The sequence below is a fragment of the Corvus kubaryi genome, unplaced genomic scaffold, assembly GCF_017639235.1.
Source record: "Corvus kubaryi isolate FWS band 111438036 unplaced genomic scaffold, C.kubaryi_AGA036_p1.0 37397, whole genome shotgun sequence".
Taxonomy (NCBI): Eukaryota; Metazoa; Chordata; class Aves; order Passeriformes; family Corvidae; genus Corvus; species Corvus kubaryi.
Window position 1 is genome coordinate 13,328,950 of NW_024581136.1, and position 21,250 is coordinate 13,350,199.

Below are 21,250 nucleotides of genomic sequence, written 5' to 3' on the forward strand. Positions count from 1 at the left end.
TTCCAAAGGTGCAAAGTATGATCTGAAATCTTGTGTAGACAAGATACACATCTCCAGAGGAATGGCTGCCTGAAGAGAACATACAAATTATAACATTAACAACAGGTTAAGCTTCTAATACCTGGCAATTTCATTCAGCTTTAGACCTAGAAGCTTGGTAAACAAATTTGTGAGCTCTCTCTTTTCTTGGGAATGCCAGTTTTGCCTTTTGCCCACATGGGTGCAGGGGGAAAGTGAGGGGCAGTTTGAAGTCCTCTTGTAAAAAGGAACTCAGAACAACACTTAGAAGTATCAGAACTGATCCTGTCAGTTACAAAGAAAGCAACAAGAGATATTTACCTTTGCTGTATTGTTTAGGTTTTTTTAAAAGAAATAAGTCTGTTTATTCAAAACAAATTTTACAAAACAACTGTCTTTCTGTGGTACAAAGCAAAGTTTAAGAATAAATATCGAATACTTTGTATAAAAATTAGTAATATCAAAGGGAAACCGATGCAAACCAAACAAACAGGTAAAAAAAAAATAGCATTAAATATGCTGTGCAACAATGTCAAACTCTTAATGAGGAGTGACCATTCAGGCTGATACAGTTTTATTTGTAGAAGTACCAGCCCTGCATTGGAGCACCGAGACTATTGTTAAAAAAGATTCCTGATGGAAGTGTACAAATCTTAATTTGTGTTTACAATCAGAAAAGATGAAGTTTTCTATGTCTCCATTTTTTGAAAGGAGTGTCTTCATGCTTTCCTTTTTATTCAACAAGCAACTTCTTTTCACTGCAGCAAAAGAAAATGCATACTACAAACATCAAGGCCCTTTTAAGATTAAGAAACAATCCAAACAACACTCAAACCAACTGTAAAACAAAGAATTTCAATGGTCAAAAGTGACTTTTAGATAATGGCAACTACATTTAAGCAGCATTTTAGATGTTAGCTGGTTAAAGCTACTTAAACCTTACTTTACTTTTGCTTGTATGAGTGAAAACAAATCCCAACGCATAGTTATGCTGGAAGACTATAGTCTTACTAGTACATTTTGGTTTCATACTGCATAGCATATGAAGACCCTCTTTCCCTTCAGTGAACAGGGTGGCTTTTTCTATCAGTGGAGTTTTGCTGTGCAGCTTTGTTGATTTAAATGGCTCACAAGTCAGAAATCTGATGAAGCAGCTTTCCTTCAATACAGAATAATACTTTCTCTATATGTGCATTTATTTTCTCTGTATGCAACAGGTTATATAGATCTACATCCCCAGTACTATTATCCATTTGTTTAGGCAAGAAAAGGAACTGCATTTGTTCCTTCTGAAATATAGCTGTTACACTCTTCGGTCATTCTGACACTGATAAATTATTTATTTGTGGGCTCTTTATATGCCCAATATTTGGGACAGTTAGGAATCTTATTATCTTCCTTCTGCAAAACCAATTGTAGAAAGTTACATATTTGACTTAATTCTAGTAGCTACCCTCCATCTGAACAGCTTAGAGAACAGTCAGCAAGCTCACTCTGGATTCTGTCTACACTGACAGATGCCATTATGCATTCAAACCAGAAAACCTGCAGCACAGCTCCAAGAGCAGTAGCAGTAGTTAAAGCAAGTTTACTACTCACAGCTTCAAATTAGCAAGTCTGTATAGCTGCCACAGGTTTGGCAATTAGCAACTAAGATATCTGTTCTGAGAGTCTGTGGAAGCACCTTTACTGAGCTGTGCAAGGACTGCAGACAGCCTACAGCTCTGGTTCTCTGCAGTATCTTCATGGCACCACAGGACAACTCATAAGGGCTGCTGTTTGCACATCAATTAGCTCTATTTTGGTTTACAAAGCACAGGTATTTTGTTCCTTTGCAAGTGATATTAACATTGAGATATATTCAAGGTACAGGGGTTTGTGGACACAAACAACCCTGAAATTTTAAAGACAATTTTGACTTCATGAGAAATATTTTACTTATTATGATTTGTGTACTGAGTTTCTGTGAATCACCATCTCCTTATCCCTTCAATGCAAAGTCAAAGTTTGTACAGAAAATATCCTCCCTTGCTGTTAGGACAAGCATGAAATTTTGCTTTTTGAAGTCTTTAAGTCTTAAACTAGCTCTGTGTAACATTCTTGGGCACTTCTGCTTGCTTTTCACCTCTAGAATATTGGAAAACAGAAGCATTATTAAAAGAAAACTAATTTAACTTATATGCTTATTAAAAATTGAACTTTTTAAAAATGTTGATTCAGTTTTCAGAAGACAGAGAAATATCAGCCCAACCAGTTACATGAGTAGTGTTTGACTTTTATAGCTTCACATTCTAATGGTGGTTCCTTTGTTACTTAAAATCACCAAGTCAGAGGGCATTCAAACACTCCCTATTTCAAAGATTTAGGGAGCTTTGAGAAAACAATTGTAGCAGGTCTTCACTTCTAGCACTCACTGTTTGTCAACTGTGCAGGTCCAGACAGACTTTGTATGAAGTATTGAGAAATGGTGAATATTTGTAGAGAGTTTACACTGCCTTAAACTACTGTGATAGTCTCATTCATCAAGCCAGAAGTTCCACTTTCCTCATGTTTTGAAAGGTCTACTCCATTTTGATATAACAGATTTTTTTTTGCCAAGTCTTAGTTCACCTAGCTTTTAAAAAAACCATCAGGACTGACAAGTTCAAAGAAACAGACATTTTCAACAAGCATTTCAAAGTCTAGAAGTCAAGTCCATTATAGTTCACTTATAATCCAGACTTGCATCCCTTGAAGAGTGTAAAAAAACCAGGCTACAATGTAAAAAGTTGAAGTACAACAGGAGAGCTATTCCAGTAAGTCTCTGAACAGGATCTGGGACCATCTTCTTCCTCTCCCTCTGCCCACCCCAAGTATTCATGTGTAAATTTTACCTTTTTCCATGTTTACATATATTTTGGATAAATACCTAAAACGTTGTTGCTCTGTCTTGGCTCAGTGGATCTTCACTGCAGATATTCAAGTATTAAGAAAATGCAGCTGAACAAGGATATGTGTCCACATAGTACAGTTTACAGAGAAGCACAATATTGACTAGTCTGCAGTACATTCTACCCCAAATCCCTGAAGAAATCTTTTTAACTTTGGGATCTGTAGCCTGCTTCCAGAGCTGGCGAAGATCATCTACATGTCCATGAGATGTCATCATCTTGTTATAAATGCAGGGATGATATGGAGCCTTTCCTTCCCCAGAAAAAAATACATGATATTGTGGTACAATTCCCATTTTATTGGCACAGAGACCCATGAAAACATCATCTATATAAAGACTTGTATTCAGAGTCAATGAAGCCTCATAGACTTTAGCTGCTACATCATTTGATACTACATATGCAGCTCCTGCTGTGTAGTCAGGGTAAGAGGGCCACTGGTACATTTCATATGGAACATAGTATTTGCTACTCTTGTCTCTTACGGGAGGGGATCCACGATGGACGCGACCAATCCAGAGATCTTGAGCACCCATTTGTGTGAGACTTTGGAGATAAGCAACGAGATTTGGCATATGGATAAATATATCATCATCTGCAGACATAATGAACCTGGCATGAGGACAGTAGGCATTCACCCAGCTAAACTGCAAAAGCAATTTAAGAGTAAGATTGTGAAAAGTATCCAAGAAGTCTTGCTGAATCAAATCATGGTATTTCTGGTCTTCGAGCTCAAGTTCTCTTTGCCGCTGTGTTTTCTGCAGATGGTCTGTTGGTCGTCCTAAAGCAAAAAGAGTTTTAATATTGGCATTAAGCTGAGAATGAACATACTTCTCATTACCCCAGGTTTGTCTAATTGCATCCCTCCGATGACGGTTTTCAGGAGAAGTCTTCACAAACAGTAGGAGAAGGACATCCTGCTGCTGACATTTCTCTCTGTGGTTGATCAAGTACTGGTAGCTTGATACTCTGTTCAGATTATCCCTGCTGATAGACAGGCTGTCATTCACAAAATGGTAGCTATTTATGAGGTATCTGTAGGAATAGGACTTCATATGGCTCACAATGTGATTATCAAACGGTACCCAAAAAATCATGAGACACAGTATGAAGCAAGTGGCACATATCTGCAAAAAATGGCATTTTCTAACTCTTCTGGGACTAACAAACATTCTGATGCAGTTTTTATAGTCCTTATTCTTGTTCAGGATCAGAGTTTTTACAGTGCTTGTGTTTTAGTGTAAGAGCACAGTGTCACCCTTCAAGATAAGTGTCCCTTGTAAGGCATGATGTCTTTCATTCAGTATCCTTGTGAAGACAGCTTTGTTCACAGACTTCACAAGTCATCTTTCTCAAAAAACGTTTTTCTTTGATTGAAAGAACACAGGCAGTTTTGAAAGATGAGACTTGCAGATGAGTGTTTTCCCTTTGGGGCATTTTGAAGCAAACACTACAGTTCTAATTGGACCTTCTTGTGTTTCTTTCCTTCATGAAGATGAACACCTGCCAATTCTGAAGGGGGGAGAGGAGAAAAGTTTAAGTGAGCTGTTATTAACACACTTAATTTTAGGTTTGGTCATGGAAATGAGCTGAATACTCAGTCACTGCCCATCACCACCCACATACACATCCCTCTCACTCCCCAAAATACAAAAAGAACCGACTGGCAGCAAGTCAGAGCCGGTCAATGGCCCGGAGCAAGCTTGTGGAGGCCAGTGAAAGAGGAGACGGACACAGAAACCTCTGTCTTAGACCCCCACTGCCATTAGCCGGCAGATTACAATATTTTAAAGTTCTTCTAAGCTCGGAGAGCGCCGCACCCTACAAATGGCCGAGTTTACAAAATGCCTTTTGGAACGGCACTCTGCTAAAGACCCAGAGCCAGGCGGAGCCCTGCGACTGCTCTGGGGGCAGCGAGTGCCAGGCGAGTGCCCGGCAGCGCTCCGTGTCCCCGCCCGGCAGCGCTCCGTGTCCCCGCCCCGCCACCCCCTTGCGCACACTGGTCCTTCCCCCCGAGCCCTGAGGGCGCCGCGGTGGCCTCGTCCCGCACCGTCCCCGCCGCGAAGCCCCGGCACGGCCCCGCTGCTGTGCCCGACGCCGCCGGCCTGAGGGGAGCGGCCTGAGGGGAGCGGCCGTTGGGCCCAACGGCTGCGGCGCCAGAGGGGCCGCGAGCCCCCGCGCCGGCCGCTACCGCACCCCCCCAGCCCGGCAGCTTTCGCCGGTGCGCGGTTAAACGGCACAGGGGACACACACACGGACCGAGACACGGACCGAGACACGGACCGGCTCCCTCGTTAGGTACCCTGCCACACGTGCGCCTCTCGACACCGCACAGCTCACACTTCAGCGCTGCTGTCTCTGCCGCCAGCTAGGGTTTAAGTGAAGAATCCAAAGCACAAAAGGCCACCCAAGTCCAGCCTTCTTGCCCTTGTAGCCGGAGTTGTCTCTGCTATATAATAAACAAGAACAGCCTGAAGTAGCAACTGCTTGTTCATCCCATAAAAAGCCGAAAATAGCTGTCAAGCAAGAAATGTAGGACTAGCACTATAAGGAATGACATCCCACAAACTAAGCATTTGTTGCACGGAAACAAACCCTGAAGCAAGAGAACACAAGCTATCACTTTCAAGTCAGAAGTTACGTGCAGCACAAATGTTTTGGAACTGCTTTAGCCATCTGAAGTCTTGCAACTAGATAGCAAGAGAGAACATAACACAGTATACAGTGATAAGAAAACTTGGGGCAATTTTGTGGTGCTCCAGGAAGGGGACCAGCTGCTCAAAATGGAAATAATGCCCTGGTGTTTCTGAGGATTGCAGGTTGTAATGCATAACAGAAAAGCTGTATGGGCAGTTTGGTGAATCAAAGTCAGTCAGCGCTTTTTATAGCATCAGTTTAAACCCTTTTTATTTTGGAAACATGAAGTTAAACAATGCACCTCAGAGTAATAAACTCAGCAACTTTACAATAGGACACTATTGCAAAGCTTACTCTGGTTTCAGATGAAGCACAGGGATGCAGACAAGCTGGAGTGTTATAGAAATCCCAATATTTGGTAGTTTCTTTTGAAGGAGCGTGTCTGAAGATACCAGGTTGTTCACTGCTATCATGATAAACTTAAGAGCAGAGGACTGAAAGTACAGGCAGCACAAGGCAATCTAACCACATGAAGCAAAGTTTACCTTGGTAAACAAGGGATACTCATCCCCAAATACAACTTTTTTAGATTACACTTGGATAAGAAGTTTGGGAAACATTTGGTAAAAGGAGACAAGTCAACACCACAGATACAAAGGACACGGTCACTGAGAGCTAGCAGTGGAACTAACCTACATGACAGTTATTTCCCCCTAGGGAAAAATAACAGCCTCCAGAAAAAAACAAAAACACCAACAACACGCAAACCAAACCCACACACCAAAAAAAATCAACCACAAAACACATCATGGAAACAGCTTTAAATATGGAGAAGCTAGCAGGGGACAAGAGACATGCATAGACTCAGTTTTCTGCTCCCTAGCGCCCTTTCCTGAAGTCAGGGATGCTGTAAAGAGAACTTAAGCTTTTCCTTGGAGAAAAACAAGCCAGAAAATTAACTGGCTAAGTGCTGGAACAGTCTGGTGTGTCATTTCCTTGTTCTAGTTCGGCAGAACTAGATGAACCATTAGTAGACAAAAGTTGTTCAGAATCCTCCTCAGAAAAATACCTCTCAGGTAAATGTGACTACAGATGAGCAATACTGATGAAAAGTAAGGAGGTCTATACCCACTTGCCCATCTCTCTCCAAAAAAAGTATGGAGACGTGCACCAAAGGTACAAATGCACAAGTAGAGTCTCTCTGATTGTCAGAACTTTTTATAGCCCATTTACAAGACTCAGCCTTTGGGCTTAGTCATGTTCTCCTTCCCTTAAAAGGAAAACAGGTTGAGACACCACAGGAGCTATTCGCTGCCATTTAAATTTCGTCATTCCAGGAAAAGAAAATAATCCAACTCACCAGTGTGTTCTCCCTAGCAAGAGGAAACACCATGGAACAGAGACAAAACCATGCTTGACAGTCATTTTTCTGACCGTAATTAAGGTGTTTTTTCCTCTTGGTGTGCATTTTCTTACTTGTGGTTGAAAGCTGTTAGATTCACTCTAAGATTGGAGAGAGACTGAGCCTTCCTTTCTGGCAGCTTTAAGATTAGAACTGCATGTGGTATTCCCCTCTGTTGCAAGTACTGCAGGCTTTTGCCATCCTGTAGCAATCCCGCCTTTCCTAAAGGAGTTTGTTATGTAACCTTTCGATATTACCACAAGCATGACTCATTGTAGCAACTGTTCACTATTCTGTGTTTTGCATTTGGAATATAGTCTAGGGTGAAAGAGGAGCTGGCATAGTTGGACTTGCAAACTCAATAGTTTGTAGAGTGACCACTACGGGAAAGCAAATCCTTAGGGAGCTACTTTTACTGTTCACAGAAGTCAGTATTTGAAAAAAGCCAGTATGGAGTTTATTTCAGGATAGAAGTAGAACAGTTTTGGAAAGTCAGCTAAGGAGAGACAGACAAGAGACATCCTAAAGAAACACAGAAACACCCTAGACATGAAACACCAGAGGCACAGCCCCGCGCAGAAATAACCACAAAGAGACAACATTCACACAAAAGACATCCTACATGGAGATTTTTTCCAGCACCACCCTGATAAAAACCTAAACCCAAGAGACCAACTAAGACAGAAAGAACATCTCAAAACTCCCAGCTACAACTTTTGTCGTGCGGTACCATACACAGGCTGGGCTTCAATACACCACATCCCTGCACAACATGTATTTTAGGACAAAGATCATAATGTATAGTTATTTTTCCCACCTAGGACAGAAGATATGTTCAGATCACAAGTGGCTTTGCCAGGCAATGCAGGATATACCAGGAAACATTATTTTAAATAGAACCATTTTTTACAATTGACTTGTAGCAACTGGCCCTTTCACATCAGCAACTCTTGGTTAAAGTTCAGAAGACCTACCAGAAAGATTGAAGACCTCAAACATTACCTAGTTCCAAACAGAAGTCATCTGAAGAGCTGCTGCTTTCTATGTCCATGTTTTGTCCTTGGCTGTTGGGGGCAGCCTCAGACTCACTCTGCCCCCAGTCCTGCCCTCTTGTCCTTACCACACCAACCTTCCACAGCTGCAACAGCTCTGGAATTTATATAGTTGCTCAACAATCCAAATTCAGCTCCTCCCAACCTCTTGCCCCCCCAAAGCAACCTGCTGAATCCCTGAAGAAAGTATCAGAAAGTGGCTAATTGAGGTCAAGCTGTGCCTAACCTAAGTGCACAGTATGACTAAAGGGTTTCCTTTTGTAGAACCAGATGTAACATACATTGTTTCTAAAGCTTTCGGTCTTTTCAGTTCTGGGGCTACTGCCGGGCTCTGGTATTACAGAAATTTTGAAGCCTAGGACAGGCTTTTGCTCTAAAGTCAGGATAGTTCTGCCGCATGAGCTACTCCATACCAGCTTGTTTGACACTGGAGTGGATGCCCAGGTTAGAAGGCACACTGTAGAGATGCTCCCTCCTGTTTCAGCTGCACTCCATCCTGCTTGTTCCATCCTGACATCAGATGTCATGGGGTGACAAGAGACGTCCTCTAAGCTGCAACACAACTTCTGCAGCACTAAAGGAATGTGCCCAACCACAGAGGTGACAGAGGCAGATATGCTGCAGCTACAGCTGCATGGGCCAAGATTATCACTGCCTAGCTTTAAATTCAGACAGGTGTGTCAAGCCTAGTATAAGGATGGGACAATCCTGAAGAGAGTGAGTTGGATTTTCTTGAAGCTATCAAAATCTATTTAGAAAGGGGCTATGGGGTTCAAAGAACACATCTTGATATGTTTGAGAGTTCTGTTTGTTAAGCAGAATTTAAAACTTTTTTACCATGTTCGAAGTAATTTAAACAGTTATAATTCCTATGAAATGGAAGTCTTCCATCTCTAGTATTGATTTATGTACTGTTTACACCCAAAGCCCAAAGGAAATTTAGTCAAGTTCACACATCAAATAAGCCATTGATACACAAGTTTATCAAGATTTTTCATTATGATTGACTAATTGAAGGTTAAGAAAGTATGTGTCTAAGTTAATGGGAGCAAAGCCTGAACGGAGTTTGCTGGTTACAGCTTTAGCTACAAGATTATGTAACCCAGGTTCCTCTGATGATTTTTCTGTTGCTGACATGTCTTCACAAGTCCTGTTATCTGTCATCCCTTCCCCAGCCTATGTCCTCCTTCTTCACTTCCCAATATTTGAAAAGTTCTTATATATTAAGTAGTTGCTTTGAAACTAATCTCCAGGTTTCTCTTTTATGGGAGCTGAGTCACAAAAAGAAGAACAGAAATACTAAGTAGGTTACATCCTGGCACTTCTGACTTCCTGCCATAGTGACACTTGAGGAAAAAAGATGCAGTAAGTTACTTACCTAAGTCTGCCTTCCTACATAGTTTGCTAGCACCAAGAAGAAAAAAAATCACAAACAGCCTGCAAAGAAAATAATTTCAAGTAACGTCAAAACTTCCAGTGTTACACCTTGTTCTGTCCAAACTGTTGAGAAATGGAAGCTAATTCAGCCAAATATTCTGTAGGAAAATATGGTCACAATGGCAATAGAATTAACAAAAAGAAACAGTTCAGTGCTCCAAAGATCTATGAAAAGTTCAGAATCAGGTCACAGATGTTGCATCAATAAGGAACATAATGCATCAATGGCTGACGGTAGCTTTGTAATTTTTGTTTCAAGAACATATAACCCATCTTCTGCAACCTCCTATGCAGGCTTCACCTGCAAGCTCTTTAGTTTGCCTGCAAATCCTACTCAGGGAATAGATTTCTGGGATGATACACCAGCATTTTTACATGCTCTTTGTGCATATGTTGAGGACTTCTCAGGTTGAACAGACACCTGATTTTCCATGAAGGTGAACATCCAACACTTTGTAAAACACAAACTCCTTAAATGACTCTGAAATTGCTCAGTCAAGAGGAATCCCCTTGTTAAAAACAATGGGCATTGAAGCACAGCACTTCCTCCAGGGAAGTTCTGTATCAGAGTAACTACAACAACACCTAGAAAAATGAGCCATTTGAAGCTGTGCCCACTTGCTGAGTCTCACTGATGGCTAAAACTTGCAAGTGCTGAGCAATGTTGGCAGAGAAATTAAAAGGATGGCAAAGCTTTAGATGGCAATTGAGTAAAGCAGTTCAATTCCTTCAGGGCTGGAAGCAGAAACAGGTTGCAAATGCTTAGCACTGCCAGGAAGCAGCTAATTGTCAATAGAGATTTAGTTTCTACAGAGGTTTTTTACTTACTGTAACTATTGGGTGGGAAGAAAGAGTGATTTCTTCAGTCTCCCCTAAAATGAACTGAAAGCTTCCCAGCTGCTACAAGCCGATGTAAATGGAGACATCTGCCAGAATGGACAGATTTGCCTTCTTAAATTGCTTTCATCAAGATCAGTTGCCCAAAACAGCCACTGTGGAGATGGCAGGAGAGGAGCAGGACCACATCTTTCAAGTATCAGTCTACATTTAGACTGCAATTCTCAGTTGTTTTAACCTCCCATATCCACTGCAGACTCTTCCCCATACAAGCTGGAAGGAAGGATGGCATTTTCTAGCATGAGTCTCCAAAATATGAGTCATTTAGTTCAAGGGATTTTGCACAAAATGCACAAGCACCAACATGAATTTTTTTGCTTTGCATGCAGCAGATTGGGTGAGAAGAGCCTGCTCTTTGCACTGAGAGTAAGGATAATATTCTGAAGTTTCAGTCTGGCAGTGACATGATTGAGGCCACATGTCCTCTTATTCTGAGCAGAGTTAAGCACTTAATTCTCACATAGACAAGTCAGAGCTCTAAGACACAGCTACAAAGGCTGTAATGGCACCTATTGTACAACCCACCACATCTGTTTTGGCAGCAATGAGCTCTAACGATGCACTGAGCAGCAGCCCAAATTTATGTAAGTTCTCTTTCACAGTGCAAGCATTTAAAGACATATGAGACTGGCACACATTCCTTTCTACTCCCATGTGCCAAGGCAAAAGGAGGTAGGAAAGGGGCAGAGCACATTAACTGCAGCTGTTAATGCTACCTCATTAGTATAGCCTCTGGAAAGTCACCTCCCTCTCCATTTTACAGTAGATATTTCTGTTTGTATTTGGAGTCTTATCTGGAAGCTTCTGTGCAAGTGGTGTAACGAGTTTTCTAGTGATTATAATATCACTTACTCCCAGGACATTACAAACACAGCTTGCCTGCAAAAGTGGGCAAGGACCACAAGAGGCATTACAAAGGACTTGCCACTACTTTCTATGCCACATTAGTGTATTCACCTCTTTACAAAAGTGTATTGCAGGCAATATTGCAAGAAGGACATCCCATTAAACATGGCACACTTTGAGCTGACCACAGAAGAAAACTATTTTCCCCATACTAGAGATAGCAGTTGTGAAATATCAAGCAGTTAAGGGTCCAGTACAAAACTCAACACTGGAAGACAAGAAATTGCAAATTCCCTAGTTAGGCATTAATACTAAATATCCCTGTTTCATAGCATGTTCCAGTTGAAGATCTACAACATCAGGGCCCCATCTAATCAATAATTTTTTCTGCTGCTGTTTTAAGTAAGCCCATTCAAATATTTATTTGCAGCTAGATCTAGAGATGTTATTTCCTGACTATTTTCCCCACAAACCTGAGGTGATTTCTGTTCCAGTCTTCAGGCCGTACCTGAAGATCAAGCTGAACAACTATCTGAAGCAGACTTTTTCCATGTTAGCTGCCAAAGTAAAAGAGTAAGTCAAATTTCAGACTGACACAACTAACTGTAAGACTAGTTCAAGCTGCCTTTCTATGGGGACTCTCAGAAACCTTTCTTTTGCCCAGTAAGACTACTTTTAAAAAATGCAGTGAGTTAGAAAGTGTGTGAAGGGCTTGTTTAAACAGGAGGCTAACACCATTGTACCACGGCCATTTCTAGGTTTTAAGATTTTCATTCTAGAGTAAATATTCTCTCATCTGCTTCCCAGTCTATCCCTCTTCCTAAGACACTACTGTAGCCTGTGATCCCAATTCAGCATCAAACTCCAGATGGATGTCCCATACTGCAGCAAGAGCTTGGATGTTACATGGGTGTGCCATATGGGCACTGAGGCTGGAAGACAGACAAATGAGAATTTGTAAATTCAGTTTTAGATTAGGATACAGGGTGTTTTTGTGCCAAAGGATTGTGTTTTTCTCTTTCAGATAGACCAGTGATGAGAAAACATGTTGAATTAAAAATGTCAAATATACTGGTTAACTTACAGGGTATGGGAGCTGGTGGGTTTTCTTAGTGTTCTATTAGATTAACTCTCCCTGTTCTACGCTGAAGTTAGCACAGACCAGAGGTGAACTCTTGAGTCCACATAGCAGAGTATCATCCCATCAAGACTTCCCAGATCAGTTCAGCTGCATAAATTTTCCTGTCTCTCTTAAGCATGGCTCATTCACCTCAGCCAAGTCTCATGCTGACTTAACCATCCAGACACCATTCAGGCTCTATAGACAACTGAGCATGACCGAAGTCCTGCATCACCCTTTTCTGCATCAAATCCTTTCCTCCAATAGTTTCTTTTCCCAAACACACAAGTAGAGCCCAGGGAGACAAACCTACAGGTTTGCTTGTACCCTGCAAACCGCATACAAAAGGGTTGGAGGAAACTGGGTTACAGAGCACTAGTGCTGGTTCCCATCCTAAGTCAGAACCAACACCACTTTTGCTAAAGACTCTTCCATCTTGATGACCCAGGTGACACAGTCAGGAACATAGCCTGGTTTTCAGCTCTGTTGTCAGGGAGGTGTCCGGGTCTGCAGTTTCAAGGCCGTGCTTTCCCCACCACACAGACACACCCAGCAAGCACCAGGTCCAACACTACACTGAATCCACCAGGCACAAAGCTGTACCTCGAGCAAAGCACACACTTACACACAAAGGTCTAGTAATTTAAGCTATGGGATGCTGCTCTGTGGAGAAAAACAATACTTCTGTCAACATCTAAGAAAGCACATGCATATGTAATTAATTATAAAAGATGAGCTTTCTGGTTAATGACAATGAGGAAGAGAACCTCTTTAAGATTACCTGTAAAGGCTCATCCCCTCCCATGAATGTAGTGGAGCTGCCATTACCACAACACTTCAAAGGCCTCCTCTTGAGACCACCAAGAGCAAATATAGCCCAAGCCACTCCATCTTTCCATACACCCACAGACCTACATGCACTTAAGAACAGACAGTCATTGCCCACTGTTCCTTGGCCCTGAACAGAGTCCGCCCTTGTTCATTCTCACCCCCTCCCGTTCACTGCTGTACACAGCTGCCACCAGCTCTTAAGCTGAAAGAGAGAAGTGCTGTATTCTGCTCAAGGCTGAGGGAAGAGGGAAGTTATTAATGACCCTGTCTGCTTCTTGCATAATCCCATCTAGTGGGATGTCTTCTTTCATTAATAGGAAATGCATCTATCCGAATCAAGCAAGCAGCCTATCTGATCACCCATTCACTTCTTGTTTAGCATTTGTACTGCAGTTATTTTCTTAAGAGATTAATTACCATTTGGGGTAGCTCAGCAGTAATTTGATAAAATTGTTTCAACACATGCAGATGCTGTGTAAATGTGAAGTTTATATATGCTATATACACACACACACACACATTTTCTATAAAAGCATGAAGTACCAGTCATTCAAGATGTACCAGCAGAAGTTAAAGAACTCACTTTTTTAACTACTTTAAAATTAAAGTTACACAAACAGCACCTTAAATTCAGCTAAGGAGTCATCCTAACTTGAGGCAAATAATTATCTAGAAATAGCAACACATTAGACTGTCCATTTCTCCTAACTTCCAGCCTTCAATTCTGAAAGCATTTACAGTCTTCACAGACCTAAGAAGAGCCTGGAATAGTTGTAGCATTGAAACTGAAGAAACATTATGTTAAGAGGCACAGGAGATAGTTTGAGTAACCAAACTGCTAAACAAACAAGCATTATCCAAACCTGTAAGGTTCATGTTCTCCACTCTCTATTCGTATCAAAAGATCCCACTTGTTGGGAAGTGACTGTCAGTTAGGGGAGAGGGTTATAGAAGACAGAAAAGTTTCGCTGTACTAAGTGTACTGGACGAGCTGGCCAGCAGAAAGGACCAGAGAGGATAATGTTTCACCACTGATTTAGCACTGATTCTATGAGATCTGGATTCATATATCCAGCTATCCTTTTCCATTAGTTCAATAGTGAAATGTTTAATTTCAAATATTTTATATGATTTCATAAGTTTCAAGGTTCTAATGTAGTTTACACATTTTAAAGTTTTCAAGACAGTCAAGTGTTTCACGTCACAAGCTGATAGTTCTCTGAAAATTTAAAAACAGATTCAGTACTGAAGGCTTCTACATGCATATTGGGGGTCTCCATGGTTGCCTCAAGCCAGCCATAAAGACGTAAGCATCTCAGATTTTAGGATAATGTGGATGGAGAACCACTTCAGCATATACAAAGGAGCTGCAGATTGGCTGGGATAATAGCGATGCAAGGCTTTGTTTAAGCCTGTCTGCGAACGGGGTGGGATGAATTCCATTAATCCTCTCCTACTTCTGTGGGAACTAAGGAGAATTTTGGCTTTTATACAGCCTCTTCTGCAATGCAACAAGGGCAGGGATTGAACAGGAGACACATGCCTGATTTTTGTTTTTATTAAATATGCGGAGCTGGAAGAGCAGAGGCTCATGGCAAAAAAGCAAAGCAAAGCACCTCTCCTCCCCCACCTCATGCACTTATGAGAAACACAAGAGCTGCAGCCACTGAGGAACAGCATCCTGCAATTCCAGCTCACCACGGCTCAAGCGCCCTCCCTGAGAGCTGCTAACAAGCAGCCACAACAAGCCACAAAACAGAGGACTAAGCAAAGAGTTCCTCAGGCCTAGCTTCAAGATGCAAATCAGATAAGAAAAGTCAAACAAAGGAGCTGCAAAACATTTCCAACGTGTTTAATAAGGAGTGGGATTTGTCCAAGACTACAGTCTTTGTAAATTAAATGAAGGAACCTGTGTATTTGCATTTAACCAGAAATACTTGTCTCAGCTTAGGAGAAAGGGATAATAGGTCACACTAGTCAATAACATCAAGAACCAGTAAAATAATATTTTTACATATATAAAAATACATGTCTGTTGTATATATATGTGTGTGTGTATATATACACACACACTTATTAGCAAGATTAATATATGGCCAAGAAAGTAACTAACTACCTACAGCACTACACATACACACAGCACCAGATTAGGAACAGCTGTGAGGATAGTTTAGTGAAACGACGTTAAGTATAAACTATAAATGCAATTCAGTGAGAGACAGAACTACAAAACACCAGTCTGTGGACTGTAGAAGAAAGCTGCAAAGATGGGAGCAGAAGCTTACAAGGCAGGGATGATTTAAGGCATGACTTAAGAAGGGAAAACAAAGACGCCGCTAAAGAAGCCTGATCGTTCTAGAAAGTTGAACTTCGAGAACAATGCACTAAAAAGCCTGTATTTGTAATTACCACAGGACTTTACTCAGGTCTTGCTGACAAAGCAGCCAGAACCTCAGAAAACAATTAGTCATAAGTATGGTACCTTTGCCACCCTTATTACCCACTAGAATGCTTCCTACTGAAAATGTAGTGAATAAATATGTTATTGGAAAGTCAGGAAAGTTACAAGGAAGAGTTGTAAAAGACTTTGTGTGGTTTTAACAATAAAACACATGGGTTGCACAGTCTGGTGCACAGTGCAAAGTTAAAGACTAAGCATCCTTTGGTTAACCAAGTCAAGTAGCAGAAACTTCATCCTTCCTCTGCCTGTTTCATATTCTGTACAAAACCACAACTAATCAGGGGCTGAGGGCACAGGGCTGCAGCACTGTATGTAAATTGCTACTGATGAGTAGCAGTTTAAAGAACAAGAAAAACTAAGTTTTCTGCCCTAAGACAAAAGGCCAGTTTTGTCTGACAAGCCTCCTCAGGTCTTAGTGGATGTGAGACTGGAAGAAACGAATGATGCAGGATACGATAGGAGAAGAAATGTGAGCAGTCTTAGCGGGCCAACAGCATGTTCAATTTGAAGAAACTTTCCTTAGCTCTAACTGCAAAGGACCAATTAAATCTCTTCCTTTAGAGCCATGTCCCAAAGCACCTCCAACAATATGCTCTGTGCTGACAAAAGAAGTTCTTTATTCCCAAGTTCCTACCTCACCTGAAAGGTGGCAGTGTACCTTCAGAGCATGGCAGCATTCCTGGGAGTTCTGGGTGTCAATTTTTTATTCAAGTCTTAAACTACATTCAGAAATCTGGAGTTAGTACCAGACAGTCAACCTCGACCTCATGAAACTGCCTTGCAGAAAGCCAAGACAGGAACACTTACAGCCTGTGGTCTTTGCAGGGTGTACCTGTGTGTCCCTCTTCAGCAGTCCTGCCAACTCAGTGGCTTTTGCTTACAACAACATTCTCTTCTTCCGAGGTCATCTGTTTGCAGGTTGTTTAAGCAGCCTTGGGATCTGTTAGATTTTATGAGTTATTTGGGCATGTGGCAGCCACAGCATCTCCAAGCAGCAATTCTGAGTTGAAGATCAGACTATGCAGCCAACCAAGCAACCAGTAAACTTCATGACTGGTACAGGTTCATTCTAAAAAGTTGCAATTCCAAAATCAAGGCGTGTCATCATCCTACTTCCATGCATTGTGGTGGTTTCCCCATTGACTATAAAATTTAAGTCAAGTGTCATCTGGCAAAAATCCTTCCACAGCATTCTCCCTGTTGCTGCCGGGGGCAAAGGTCCTACCTGGCAAACTTTTGAAAGAAGGGACCCTCTCTAGTATCCATGACTATTATTTCAGTTTTTGAAGACTCAGGAATGCACAGGTCTCAGTTCAGGATCTGGACCACAATCCCCCAAATGTTGCAAAGAATCCAAATAATATGTCTCCTTTATCAGTGAAAAATCCTGCTTTCACTTGGGCCCAACCTGACAGAGGTGGGCCATGCTGCTTTCCACAGGAATTTAAAGATTAGTTATTACTGAGGTCTGTTGCATAATTAGATAGCTCACTTGAGAGGTGCACATCCTAGGAAGCTAAGGAAGGTATCTGACTAAACTCTGCAAGTGCCCTGTGGAAGGAAGAGCCGGTAGTGCAATGCTAATCCATCATGTTCTGGTTCCCTCCACCTCTTTCTGCCAATTCCAAAGCCCAGCCAGATCCACCGCAGTAACAGCAATGCCACAGGGAGGTTTCCCAACAACAAAACCCCCTCAGCACTTCTGTACTTTCAGTAACCAACATCTTCAAGTTAAAGGATTACCTAGACAGTTGCTCAGGTACAGAGGGATAACCACGGCAGAGGCAATGCTCAGGACATCCTGGATGCTGTAACACTGTAGGTGCAGAGTGACACCAAACACATAAGTCACTGGCATTTCCAATGATAAGCGATGACTTGCAGGGTTTTCCACATGCTTCTCCCTAATCTGTAGGTGAATTACCATTCCCAGCATCAGTACTCACTACTCCAGTTTGGCCAGATGTCAGAGAGACTGTCCCAACTTACTGCTTTGGGCAGCAGGAGCAACCAGTTTGTTTCTCAATAATTTGGGATCTCAGAGAAAGCAGAAAGTGATACAGTTTTGTTTCATTCAGTGAAAGACAACCAGTAAGCAGATACTATTATATTTCTTAGCAGAAAAACAAACTAACAAACCTCAAAACCTTTACCTGCAAAAAAGCCCACATTTTTACTGTGATACTACATTTCTGTGTATAATAGATGGTGGACTTCTATGAAAATAGTTCTGTGCAAAACAACCAGTAACTTCCATAATGTCAGAGAAACACCCAGCTCTGTGTGACAGTCCAGCCTTCTGGAATACTGCTAGAATATTCCATGACTGTTACCAACAGTGACTTACTGTCTCCTGCCCTATTCAACAAGAAAAGAGAAAAACCCTTAGATTGCAGATATTTTTCCATTTAAAAAAATAATTCGTTCCTTTTCTAGCCCCATCCTTTTCCCTTTCCAACTGCTAGGAGAAATGCAAGAAGCGGGGAGAAGTGAGAACAAGACAGCATCATACAAACCAGATTTCAACAGCTGCACTGGCAGTTTCAACACTGCTGCTAAGAGATCCCCACGCATGAGCCTGGGCAGTCCCGAGATGAGGATGCTGCAGCACGTACCGAGTTCTCCACTGCCTTGCCGAGCCAAGATAGTTACAGGCGTTCTCATCATTGTCTTGCACTCAGTGTAGTTGCTTACACCGGTGTAATGGCAGCCTCCCATCTCGGGATACTGCCAAGATCTTGCGCAGAAGCAGTTAACGAAGCAACTTTTCTCAAAACAGCTCAGGTGTTTTCTATGCTCCCCGCTGAGCCAGTGCGGTTCTCCCCTTCCTGGGGCCCCGCCGCCCCCAGCCCGGCCGAACCCGTGGCTCTACCCCGCGCCCCCCTCCCGGCGCGCAACAAGGGCATCCCCAGCTCTCCCAAAACCTTTGAAACCCAGGAGAATCGAACATACCGGGAAAATCGCGGGCTGGAGGACACCCCGCCGACCCCACGGGGTTTCCCCCGATGGCTGTTGCCGCCTCCCGGCAGCCCCGCGACCCCCAGACTTGCGCAAACCGATGGTGATCCTCCCCGCTCCGCGCCTTCCCCCGTCCCCATCCTCCGGGGCATCCGCGGAGCCCGGGAGTGGCCTGGGAGGGGCGGCAGGCAGGGAACAGCTTCCAGCCATGCGGCTGCGGGCGCCCCTTCGGGGGAACAAAGGCGGGAGCCGGCGGGCCAGTCCCCGCACACCCCCCGCCGCCAGCATCCCCCTTGGGAGCTCCGCAGCCTGGCCAAGAGCACAGACAAAAAAAGATACTCTTTTTTTAGCTTTGCTTAACGCAAACGCCCTTTCTGAAAGCATTCACTCTCCTCCTTTTGCCTAATGCGTTTTCTCCTGCCGATTTTTCCTACGGGGTGCCCAAAAGCTGCTCGGGGCGGCGGCAGCCTCCGTGCCCACGTTCCCGGGCAGCGCCGCTCCCGGCCGCGCTCCTCAGGCGCTACCGAGGCCGGGGCGGGCGGCAGCCCCGGCGCTCTCGGGGGCGCGTCCCCGTGTTGCAACGCAGGGCTGCGCGGAGAAACTCCCAGCCGGATCTGCGAGTTTCTTGTGTGGGAAAAGTGGAGGAAGAAAAAAATCCCACACTTTTCCTGTAGAAAAAAAGTAGTTTGGAGAAATAGGAAGCCGGCAGGGGCTGCTGGAGCAAGAGGCGGGAGGAAACGGCGCGCCTTTGAATGGGTTTTTTCACCGCAATGCTCGAGTGGCCGGGAGTTTTCCCTCCAAGGCTCAGGGCATGAGAAAGACCCTGAAAGTGCCACAAAAAGCCTGATCATTTTCTGCCCCCCTTTTTTGTTTTTTCTTAAGCATAATCGACTGCCAAACAATCAGAGGTTGGGAGGAATCTGCTAAAAGGCTTCGCAGAACAGGCATCAAAACTACACTGAAGTTTGGGTCTCGTTTATCCGAGGGATTTGAAATCCCAAAATGCTTCTTTAGGACGGGAGAGGGGCAGGCGCGTACGGCGTTAATGGATGCGGTCTGCACCGAAACCTTGGAAACAAAGCAGTTGGAAAACTCGTTTGTCCATAGCAGGGAACCGCAATTCCTGAAACGCGGAGAAGTGAGACGCTCTCCTCCCCTGAACAGACCAGCTCTTACAATCCCTGAAGCCAGGCAGAGAAGAGGGGGGGGAAAGCATTTAGAAAATCCGAATATTTTCGCTAATTTTAATTACCCGGCGACTCGCTTTAGCCATTAGAGGAGCGATCAACCCGGCTGCTCTTAGCTAGGAAAGCGCGAGCGGCGACGGGACGACGCCCAGCAGAGATTTGCGCACCTCACCTACCGAACTGGCCGGAGAGCTGCTTTCTCCTCCGCTTGCTTCCTCGGGCAGCAGGGACAGGCCGGGCCACCGCGCTCCCCGGCAGCAGATGGGCTCCGGCGGCCCGGGAGCCACCGGCTCCGCCCCCTGCGCCGCGCTCCCCGCGCCCGGCCCGGGCTCCCTCTTCGGCTTGGGTGCACCGCTGTTTGCGAACACCCTGCCTCCCCGCGGCGCTGCCTGCCCTGCTCCCGAGGAGGTGGTGAGGGTGAGACCGCGGTGTGCTACGTGGGAAAACTAGGTCTTGCGCTGACACTCAGAGTGCTAAAAGTGATGTGCCAGATGTTCAAAAGTACTTATATCTTAAAAATTTCTTAGGGGACGCCATAAAAGTTTAGCTAACTGCTCCTCTAAGTCTCCGAGGTGCCAAATAACATCTTATTGCTGGTAGTTAGTTTGTAGGTCACAGTGAAACTTGCTTCTCTCATTTCCTGTTGGGAATCTTCAGAGGAGTAAGAAAGTGTGATTTAGGGTTTCTCCTTCTCTTCTACCTTCCCCATAAACCTTGGTGACTTTCTTACACCAGCCTGAGGGAAATGCCTGATTCATTGAAGAACATCAACAGTAAGGCAATCTCTGTGGGCAGTAGGACGAAGACAGAAGTATTTAAAAAATAAACCAAAGTAAGTGCTATAAGTGCGCCTTCCTTGAATGAACTTCCGCCAAACTTTTGTAAAGAGAAAAACTGGATTTAAAAATGGCATTCAGATTCGGTTGAAAAGCCACGACAATGCTATGCCTTGTGTGGTTTCATAGAATCACAGAATCATAGATTTCTCAGTGACTATAAATATCAAACACAAACCCATTGTGTATCTCCCATTCTTTCACATGACTGTGATTGATCTGAATCATTCCTGACCTCATCATTGACTTCATAGAAGTTTAACTATTGCATATCATGACAATTAGGGTCTGTTTGTCACTTTACAGCCATAAATCTGACAACATCTTTGTGAGGCAAGGAATTGTTTTCTTTTCACACACAAGAGAGAAAATAGAGATAGGAATACTGTTGTCAAGGTCACCCAGCAAAAGCAGAGCAAGGGTAAAACCTGAGCAGCTGATGATCCTACAGAAGGATGTGTTGTTTTGCAATACAGGTTTTTTTTTTGGGAAGCTTCAAAGCCTAAGGAGTTTTTCATTTGATCTCTCCTTTCTCCTGTTGTGTGTCCTAGTATGACTAAATACTTTATAGCAGCCTTCTCAGATTTCTCTTTGTCTGTTTGATTCTGCAGCAAGACAAAATATAGTTTTTTACAATC

General features: G+C 43.3%; 2 protein-coding genes across 17 annotated transcripts in view; one reads left to right on the forward strand and one right to left on the reverse strand.

Annotated features, from left to right (window-relative positions):
- Positions 1-21,250, forward strand: part of MCF2L2 (MCF.2 cell line derived transforming sequence-like 2) — a 159,893-nt gene that overhangs the window by 79,882 nt on the left and 58,761 nt on the right. The gene's annotated exons all lie outside the window — the stretch shown is intronic.
- B3GNT5 (UDP-GlcNAc:betaGal beta-1,3-N-acetylglucosaminyltransferase 5) lies at positions 107-20,106 on the reverse strand. 7 transcript variants are annotated; one of them, XM_042042080.1, is made up of 3 exons: positions 18,929-19,092; positions 18,247-18,368; positions 107-4,460 (listed from the first exon to the last, which is right to left on the reverse strand). In XM_042042080.1, exon 3 carries the CDS (start codon positions 4,118-4,120, stop codon positions 2,984-2,986), a length of 1,137 nt encoding a protein of 378 aa, XP_041898014.1. In that variant the 5' UTR covers positions 4,121-4,460; positions 18,247-18,368; positions 18,929-19,092; the 3' UTR covers positions 107-2,983. The 7 variants fall into 7 exon arrangements, with proteins under 7 accessions (XP_041898014.1, XP_041898011.1, XP_041898013.1 ...); XM_042042077.1 differs by lacking the exons at positions 18,247-18,368; positions 18,929-19,092 and adding an exon at positions 19,953-20,106; XM_042042079.1 differs by lacking the exons at positions 18,247-18,368; positions 18,929-19,092 and adding an exon at positions 19,949-20,106.

Excerpts from the sequence above, each read along its gene's own strand:
- B3GNT5 (XM_042042077.1), bottom strand. The coding sequence starts at position 4,120 with ATGTTTGTTAGTCCCAGAAGAGTTAGAAAATGCCATTTTTTGCAGATA.